Source organism: Pieris napi, chromosome 15 (genome assembly GCF_905475465.1).
Source record: "Pieris napi chromosome 15, ilPieNapi1.2, whole genome shotgun sequence".
NCBI lineage: Eukaryota > Metazoa > Arthropoda > Insecta > Lepidoptera > Pieridae > Pieris > Pieris napi.
The window spans coordinates 9,405,815-9,415,839 of record NC_062248.1 but is presented as its reverse complement, the minus strand read 5'-3'; the positions used below and the strand labels follow the sequence as shown (position 1 = coordinate 9,415,839).

The window sequence follows — 10,025 nt, the reverse complement described above, 5'->3', positions numbered from 1 at the left end:
TATTTACAATATGCTTAACCTACATAGTAATTGTAATTTAAAATTAAAACAAATTTAAATTCAATTCAATTCAAAATCATTTATTCATACAGGTAACACAATGTACACTTATGAACGTCAAAAAATAAATAAATATGAAAAGCTTCCAATTTTAAATTTACTGCCAGTCCTCAAATCAAGGGCGTAGAACGGAAGAGAAGAACTGGCAATAAACTCTCCGCCACTCTTTTTAATCCCCAAGTTTTGTTTTACACGGTTCAGCTACAGGTTTGTAAGGAGCTGCAACCATTAATGTTCCACATGAGAATAATAGTTTGGTCCCTGTGGTTAAGACTGGCAGCATTTCCTCACTGTATTGCGATACTTCTTCGTTCAGCGAGGAGAGCATCAGCACTGGTACAATATTTATTGAATCTAGTTAAATTTAACAAAAATAGGTTCCAGAAGTTATGGCTTCGGGTAATGGATACTATGAGGCAATTAGAAGGCGGTACTTTATCAAATTATCGTCATAAATATGTGTGTTTACAAAATGAGTCTGTTTTGTATCAACTATCAACTTTCTGTTTTTAGTTCAGTTTTTACTGATTGCTGACTTGTGTGGACGTGAGGTGATTGTATTTTTTCCTATTTTTTAATTATTAATCGTGAGTGTTTTACGCATTTTTATGTGCAATATTTTTATGAAGTTTGATCGTTAAATTGCGAGTGTACAATCGCCTGAAGGGCAGGACGGGACCTCACTGGAGTGAGCGATGTACGAAGTAAAGCTCCACCTTTCCCGATGAAGGCGGTTTTTTACCCATATCTGATTATAATACCGACAGAACCCGATCACAGTTATGAGTTTTTGTTCCGAGATTGCAAGGTTGCGACATCAGCGCTACGATATTGACAGAACTACATCGAAAGTACTATCATCGGCATCGCTATTGGTATTGGAAGTTACAGAGTACGGACGCTGGGCTCAGACTTCTAAATCGGATTTCTTTATATTTTTCCTTTATAGGCGATTCTGTGTCTAGGGTTTAGGGTTTTAAGCGTGTTTCCTCACGTTTTCCTTCCGTACGGGCATGTGTTGATTGCACATATATAAAAATATATTGCTGCACGGCCGGCGTTGGAACGACGTGAAACAAATGTTTACAAGCATTCCTAATAATTCATAGATATACAATATTGAAAAAAAATTGTAGTTAAGTGTGGGCGACAACGATGCGGAAGCGAACGCGAACCGGCGAGTTCTGACGGAGTTTATTTTTTCTTTCGTTAGTTTTTGTGATGACTCCAAAAATATTTAATCAAATGCTACATAAATATATATACATTCACTAACAACATTGGGTCGAGTAGTACTAAACTTTTGATTAAAAGTAATAATTTGCTATCAGAGGAACTGATAATGACGAATCAATGACGAGGAAAGTATCTGTCTAAATGTCAGAATATCTTTTCAATTATAATGAAACATTTTTTATACGATTAGAATACCTACTACAGTTTTTTTTTACGGCCGGCAACGCAGTGGCGTGCCCTCTGGCAGTGTATGAATGTGAGTGTTTATGGGCAGCGGTATTAACATCAGGCCCAGCCTGCGTGCCTGTTATATGAAAAAAATAGATTACCTATTGTATTTTTTAATACGAGTCGCCGACGCGTCGCCACGCCAGAAATCGGTTTTACGTGCGGCTATAGATGTTTCACACCAAAAAATGTCCTGCCATGAGCAGCTGGAACATGTCGCTAGTCCTCAATATATTTCCTATTAACGTCAGGCCTGCCCTATGTTTCCAAACTCAATTCAATAATAGGGCACTAAATTATAATTAGTCAAAAGATAAAATTTAATGTACACCTGTAATGTTTTTTGCAGTCAATAAATACCTTTTCCAGTCAACCCCAAAGAAACCCTTTATCACCCTAGCTTTAGAATGTTAAAGAAATTGATTAAAATGTTGTTCAACATTCAGAAAAATCGTTTGCGCAGTCGGTCTTTTAACGTAACGACCTTCTGACGCTCACTGGTCAAGACTGGAATAGATACAAAAATGAGTTGAGCGCGAACTGATTCTCGTATGACAACATGCAAGATAGACTTAGCGTGGGTCTCTGTCGGGCCAATAGGTTTATCCAATCGCTTTATACGCACTCTGACGCGCGCTTTAGACGTGCTTGGCCATCATGTTGTCTCAATTTATACCGTGGGCTTCCCCTTAATGACTTAAAGCGCAAGTTTAAAAAATACGAATGTAATTTGGCCTATAAATTCAATGGCGTGACCTTGTTTTTGAACCGCATTGCGCAGTCGCGAACCGCCCGTCGTGGCAGCTGACGTGCCGCAAATAAAAACATATTTTTGTTTAAAATTCTTACATAGTATATACAAAATGTAAATATAAATTGTTATAAATTTAATCATTGTTTTTATAAACGTAACAAAATATTATTACCTAGTGTTCTGTAGTCATCTTGTTTGTGATTAAGTGACGGCGCATGTGCGAGTTAATGCTGTGAAATTAAGATGTGGTATGTTATGTGCTTATTTTGTATGGATTTGTATTTGGTCGGGTTATATCGAAAGTAAGGGGTGATGTTTCTACAATATTTTTTAAGAATAATTACAATGTGATAATCTTATAATCGTGACTACGTTTGAAGGGAAAGTTGTTCAAAGAATCATGTTATGAATCATTTATAAATAAGCTACACTACTAAAATATTGTAAAAAATACTTGAAAAAGTATAATATAATTAATAACCAGTTTATATTACAGTGGCATATACAAACACACACATACAAACTCTTCATGAAGTGATCAGTGATAAAATGATCGTATTAAATTGTTGCACATACACAATAAAACACTTTGTTTAATTAACATGAAATTTGATTCGAAACTTGATAACATCCGGTACAAACTTCTTGTCTATAGTTTTTGTTCATTGTTTACAAACAGTGTACAGGCGTATTTATTATGTAGTAATAATACTATGTACGATGTAGGTACTTAAATAAACTATTTAAGGGTTTGATCCCGGAAAATAGTAATTTATACGAATTAATTAACAAAAAATTAAACCTTATTCTATCTGCAATCTGCATCTATCCCATCCCCCTTTTGGGAATAAGAGCTTGGTTCTGGCTTGCATCCCGACGAAACTGTTTTCGAATTACTTGGATATAAATACATATATCAATATACATACATACGCATAGATTTTCCTGTACAATGCCCAAAAAAGGTTTTAGTTTAATTTATTTTTTTACTACCTCTTTGTAAGTATTCAGAAATATAGTACATTAAAATAATCCTTTTCGCTTTCGAGCGATCTCTTCCAGGCAACTATGTAAACTAGTATTACTATCAAAAGTACAATAGTTTGTTATCCATAACGTTAGGTAAAGATAAAGAATAGTAGGAAAAACCAGTTACTAGGAAAAATAACTACATGTTTTTTTTTATTTACAAAAATCGGCCAACGTTCAAAACAAACACAAAATACAATTTTTAATGTGACAAGCACTTACAGGCAAACTTGTATTTGTATGATGCAGATGATGTAACAAGGATATTTGTATGATCTCTACATGTATGTCATGTCAATTATTAAACAAAACAAACATTACAAAAAAAACAATTACTAATTAAAAAAAAATAACTTCATTACAAAGTCGTGTTATTATATCGCAAGCAATACTATGGATTTTTTTTAATGCAATAGGAGGCAAACGGGCAGGAGGCTCACCTGATGTTAAGTGATACCGCCGCCCATGGACTCTCACAATGCCAGAAGGCTCGCAAGTGCGTTGCCGGCCTTTCAAGAATTGGTACGCTCTTTTCTTGAAGGACCCTAAGTCGTATTGGTTCGGAAATACTTCATACATACTGTATATTAAGCAACAATTTCTCTTTCAGGTTAACAAATAGATGAATCCAAACAAAATAATGAATGGCGAGAGACGAAAATATGTAACGATGTGGCGAATAAAATGCCTATGTGTACTCCTCTTCGGCATCGCATTGTTACAAACGTAAGACAAATGTTGACCCCGCGGTCATTTTTTATCATCACCTGCATTAGTTTCACAATTTCAGTGACTTGGATCCAATTCGTGGACAAACCAATATATTCATACCAGAACGAAAGTTTAATTCAAGAGGCCCTTGAAAATGTCGCTCGCGATTACAGATTCGCGGAAGTATACAGAAAGGCGGATAGACTGCCGAATGAGACTAAATTTATCCTACTCTGGACCACGGAAGAGCTGGCACCTTTCTACGTACTCGGCCATGGGCAGAGGAAATTCATAGAGAAAAACTGCACATATATCAACTGTTATGTCACTTCAGATAGATACTTATTCGACGGAGACACCACTAAATTCGACGCTGTTGCTTTCAACGGAAGATCTATAGTCACGATGTCGAAATCACAACTACCCTACCGACGTAGTGATCACCAAAAGTTCATATACTTCAATATGGAATCAGCAAACAATTACCCTGTCTGTTCCCCATATTTTGATGATTTCTTCAACTGGACTTCTACGTATCGACTGGATTCGGACATTCCCTTCCCGTATTTGCAAGTAAGAGATAGAGAAGGAGAGATAATTGGGCCTAAAGCAGGAATGGTTTGGGATGAAACTGAGGGTAACATTGATGAAGACCTGTTCTATCGTATTCAGAATAAGACAAAAGCTGTGGCTTGGTTTGTTTCTAATTGTAAAAGTAGAAGTCACAGACTAGAAGTAGCTAAAGACTTGCAAAGAGCTCTCTCTGTTTATGGTTATAGCGTGGATATTTATGGTAAATGTGGGCCGTACACATGCCCTCGAGAGCAAGAAGATAGCTGCAATTCTATTTTGGAAAAGGATTATTTCTTTTACCTATCATTTGAGAATTCATTTTCCGAAGATTACGTTACAGAGAAACTATTGACTGCATTGCAGCATGATGTTGTACCTATTGTTTTTGGAGGTGCAGATTATTCAAGGTGAGTGACAACTTACACATAAGAACACGTGTAATAATTACCATATGTAGGTTTTTTATGACCAGTGTTGGTCTAATGGATTCAGCGTGCGACTCTCATCCCTGAGGTAGGTAGGACTTTCTTTCTATGTGCACTTGTAACATTCGCTCAAATGGTGAAGGTAAACATCGTGAGAAAACCAGCTGGGCTTAGACCCAAACAAAAAGTCGACGGCGTGCGTCAGGCACAGAAGGCGGATGTTTCATGGTCAGTTATCAAACTAATAGGCAAGTAGGTGATCAGCTTCCTGTACCTGATACACGCCACTGACTTTTTGGGTCTAGGACAAGCCGGATCCCTCACGGTGTTTTCAATCACCTTTCGAGCAAATGTAAAATGCGCACATAAAAAGACAGTCAATTGGTGCTCAGCCGATCGAACCTACGACCTCAGAGATGAGGCCAACACTGTTCAACCTTTGACATTACTGCTACTAGTGGTTATTAAGTTTGTTGTGTACAAGAAGTGTAGATTTCATATTTAAAATCGCATTTTCTACCAACTCAAACAGTTTTTTCTTATCGGCAAAGTCGGCAGTTAAGATTAATCGAGAAAGTCTACGTCTCGTGTGCTATAAAAAGCGAAATAATTACTGCGAGTTGATTGTATTGCTATTGTTTTTAATGTATTGAATATGTATCTAATTATTAAAAGGCGATGTACTCGCCAGCCATATGGCAGTGTCCACGATTAGCGGTATTACCTACTTAACATCAGGTTCTTCTTGCCCGTTTAACTGCTGTTCTATAAAAATACTTTTAAACATCTATACAGATAATATGAAACCATTTTAAAGTAGAGAATCTGCTGAACTTGTCAACTCAGTTATTTTGGTTACGCAAAACGTCGGGAATAATTTAAAATTATGTAAAATAATTACAAGTTTATAATAAAACATAGATTCAATCCGTTAAAATAGTGTTTTCTTTATACATGATTAATTAGGATTTTTGACGTTCATGTTTTTATTGTAATGGTGCGAACTCGTGTAAGTATATAAACGTCAAACACGATTATTACATTAACTGGTAGGTCAAGTTAAGAACGTAAAACTGATGAGAAATAAAAACCAGTGGCACACTGACTCTTGGTCATGCTTTCAGATTTCCGTATCTGTTTTTAGATAAATTTTTATTTACGACAAATGTCTTTTGACGTGATAACGTCTTTAAAATCGTTTTAGTCGGGTGACATGTTCAGAAACTTGTGTCACACCAAAACCTCACGAGCGCGATCGCAGGTATAACGAGAGAGAGACGGACCGATCTCCCGTCTCATCTCGAGCGCTGCCAGTCATTCCGTGAATGTATGAAGAAAAATGTATATCATAGTCGAATAAGTAAACTTGTCATTTTACACCCGAAATTTATCATCAAAAGTGTGAATAAAACGATAGATGTAATTTAAAATTTGAAAAAATTGTTATCTTCATTAATTACTTACTTCCCAAAAACTTATATCACCAATAAGACGTTATCACGGAAACATCTCGATCGTAAACCTACTTTACAAACAACCAATATATTTTTTTTGATATTATTTTACTCTTTTGTTTGCAGGTTTCTGCCCCCCGGTTCGTATCTAGATGCGCGAAAGTCTACACCAGAAGAATTAGCATCAACTATAGTCACACTTATCGAGTACCCCAAAACGTATAGTCATTACCTGAGCTGGAAACGAAAGTTTACTTATAAGAACCCAATGTATGACGATAATCTTTGCGACGTTTGCGCTGCTTTAAATGAAAGGATGGACAAACAAACAACGTACAAGAATTTTAGAGCGTGGTGGGTTCCCAATTATGAAAAAAGATGTGTTGAATGACGCAAGATTTTTTTTTATGTATACTTGGTTACTTAATTGCTAGACAAAGCGTTTATAGCGTTATCAAAGGGTTACGGACAAACATTTTCATCAAACAATTTTTAAAAATATTATTATTGTAAAACAAACACAATTTGGTGCGCGTTAATTGTAAAAGAGACAGAAAAACGCCGCCATAATGTATGTTTACAAGACTCATAAAGTCCTGTCACTGGACAGAGCAACGTAAATTACATATTAAGTATTGCCAGAATCACTAGTACTGAATTATATTTCAGTGATACCAACCGCATAAGACCGCATGTTTGAGGAATGTATTGAAAATGAAACCAAAGACCAAAAATTATTGTGTTTATCTTTACGCACAAAATGTAAATAATTAAAATTGTATTGTAAATATTGTATCAGATAAGTGCTTATTGAGTAAAAAGTAGGCAGCATGTTTTGTCACCTTTACTCATTTACAATTGTAGCATAAGAGTGATAATGACAGAACATTAAGGGTAATATACACATCTTATATTAATCAGCTTAAATGATTTATAAAGTTCACGCAACTTTAAGAATTTTGCTATACACTTTGATCGTTATATATCCTAAGTGCAATAAACCTGTTTAACACATTTTCTTAGGGGCTGAATCAAAATGCGCCTATAAGACGACACACATAGATGTACATATGTATATGTATTGCTCGGATGTTTTAAGTGTGATCGTATTAAGTGAGATGGACGTAATGTTAAAAGGATTATTACAAATTATGTTATCTAATAAATATATTTTTTCCGTTCAATCAGCCTAGTCCCTTTACTAAACAGCGCTGTTTAACTAGCAGCCTGAATTATATTTGATACGACATTTAATAAACATGCTTAGGCCATTCGTACGACCAAGTGACAGAAATAAAAAGCTGTCATATCTGACAAATATATTTGTTTAATATATTTAAAATGTAACTTTTTAGTGTTCATACGCTTACTCTTACTGTAACTACACTATTCCATACTAGTTTTCATTAAATTTGTTGTTTGCTGACGCTTTATTGACAGTTTGGAGTCGGTTGTAGAAAGTGGAATTAAATGGAAATCAACAGGATAGCTTGGATTTGCCTAGCTTGATCAAAAGGCTGAATATCATTCAGGCCGTTAGTTAAACGGCGCTGTTTAGTAAAGAGGCCAGGCTGTTAATTAAACGGCTAATTAAGCAAGTTGGCTGCGACGCATAAACCATTACATTAATGTCTTATAAGCTTTTAAAACTATAATTTTTGATACTATCGAAACTCAAATAGTACCTGATATACTTTAACCGTCGTTCTATATTCGTATTATCGATTGTTTCGGTGTAAGCTTCTTAGTAATTTTGTACTTAAAATAAGATTGATGTGTTACTGAAATGTGTTTTATTCCATCATTAAAGTTTAACCCTGATAAACATGTGGCGCTACAATCCTAGGCCACAAATACCTGTCTCTGTATCCTTCTGTGACTGACACAGAGAAAGATAAATTTATTGCACAGCTGTGATATGAACTCAGGAACTCATTATTGAAAGTTTACTGTCTTTGTATATTTTCTGTCCGCAAGTCCGTATAGTCATATTATAGGCACCAGTCTCTCACAAAGATGGTCAAATACCTGTAGCTTGTAAACTCGTAAAATAGAATATTGTGAAGAGGCAAATAAACTCTATTACTATTAGTCCTACTTACTTTATTATTATTATTACTATAGCTAAAACAATTCGTTAGTTAAAGTGTGTCGAACGTGTTTCTACAAAAATACATGTGTCTTAAACCTCTCCACCAAGAAGAGAGAGAGAGGGGGGGGGGGGGGGGGAGGAGTTAAAATGCTTCATGAACAGCTCCTAATAAAGTTAGTTATTCATACTGCTAACAATATGCACAACTTCCACCTTAGCCACTGAGGGCTTCCGGCCGGTCGCACTATTTTATTTATAGAACAGAGCGAACGGCCTCATCTGATGTTAAGTGCCGCCGCCCATGGACACTCTCTATGCCAGAGGGCTTTCGAGTGCGTTGCCAGTTTTTCAAGAATTAGTTTTTGATGGACCCTACGTCTAATTGGAAACTCAACTGCAGGTATTAATCCGAACATCTCCTGTGAACACTATCCGTGGTAATTGCGGTAGAAGATGCAAAGAGCCCACACTTTACGCAGCGCTAAGGGATCAAGCCGCTGAATATATTATAAAAATAAAAAATGTTTATTGTGGAATATAAGATACAAGTATCACTTATTCCACGTTATTAAATTTGTATCGGTAGACATCCCTATTCATAGGCAACGAAGAGATAGGGTAGGCCTGAGAAAAAGCCGGCGTAAAAAAACGCTCGCCTACTCTTTTAAAATATCAAATCATCATTCAAAATGAGTATGGCTAAGAACACTTATTTTAAAACAAATATCGCAACTATTTATCGTAACATGCTAGGTTAAGGTTGAAATTAAAAGTACTACAAGTACAAAGATCTCGTGCATGTCTTAAATTCACATCACATTGCCAATAAAGAATTGCCTTTGACTAATTGGTGTAATTGAACGTCGCCGTTACCAAGCACATGTATTTTTACTGTCGAGGCCAAACATGTATGTCCAGCAGTAGAGTTGAAGGAAAGCGTAAAATTGGATGTATCAAACGGATAAGACAACATTAAAACTACAACAAAAGCTACTTCGACCGGCGTCGTTAACGAAAAAACTTTTGTCGAAGCAAGTTAATTAGAAAAGTTTCACGCGTGGTGTGAATCCAACAAAGTTATACTCTTTGTTCGTATGAGGAACTAATTAATATTGGGGAAAATACTCTTCACAATAGATTTTTACGGGAAAAGAGAGTTTGTTGTTACTGTTAGGTACGATTATTTGAGCTTACTATATATATTTCTTGTAAGTTCCAGTTTCTGGGGATTTTTAATCCCCAGAAACTTAATTAATAAATTTAAGGAACTTCTAAAAATAAGGAATACTACTAACAAATCATTTCACATTGAAAAGAGACAAATCTTTAAAAAATAACCAATAATTGTAAGAAACCTTAATAATAATAATAAAGCCCGTTTTACTTTTAATCATGACAAAAACAAATTTTAACACAGCTTAGATTATTTTACATTTTTATACATTTTTTTTTCTTTTGCTTGT

At 35.5% G+C, this 10,025-nt stretch overlaps 1 protein-coding gene across 3 annotated transcripts; it reads left to right on the top strand.

Annotated features, from left to right (window-relative positions):
- Positions 1-584: 584 nt before the first annotated feature.
- On the top strand, positions 585-8,257 carry LOC125056628 (alpha-(1,3)-fucosyltransferase C-like). 3 transcript variants are annotated; one of them, XM_047659842.1, is made up of 3 exons: positions 585-611; positions 3,918-4,998; positions 6,597-8,257. In XM_047659842.1, exons 2-3 carry the CDS (start codon positions 3,992-3,994, stop codon positions 6,859-6,861), a joined length of 1,272 nt encoding a protein of 423 aa, XP_047515798.1. In that variant the 5' UTR covers positions 585-611; positions 3,918-3,991; the 3' UTR covers positions 6,862-8,257. The 3 variants fall into 3 exon arrangements, with proteins under 3 accessions (XP_047515798.1, XP_047515797.1, XP_047515799.1); XM_047659841.1 differs by lacking the exon at positions 585-611 and adding an exon at positions 1,684-2,526; XM_047659843.1 differs by lacking the exon at positions 585-611 and having other exon boundaries at positions 3,917-4,033; positions 4,192-4,998.
- Positions 8,258-10,025: the final 1,768 nt, after the last annotated feature.

Coding starts and splice junctions, on each gene's coding strand:
- LOC125056628 (XM_047659842.1), top strand. CDS start 3,992: ATGCCTATGTGTACTCCTCTTCGGCATCGCATTGTTACAAACGTAAGA. Junction 4,999..6,596: donor GGAGGTGCAGATTATTCAAG/GTGAGTGACAAC, acceptor TTTTGTTTGCAG/GTTTCTGCCCCCCGGTTCGT.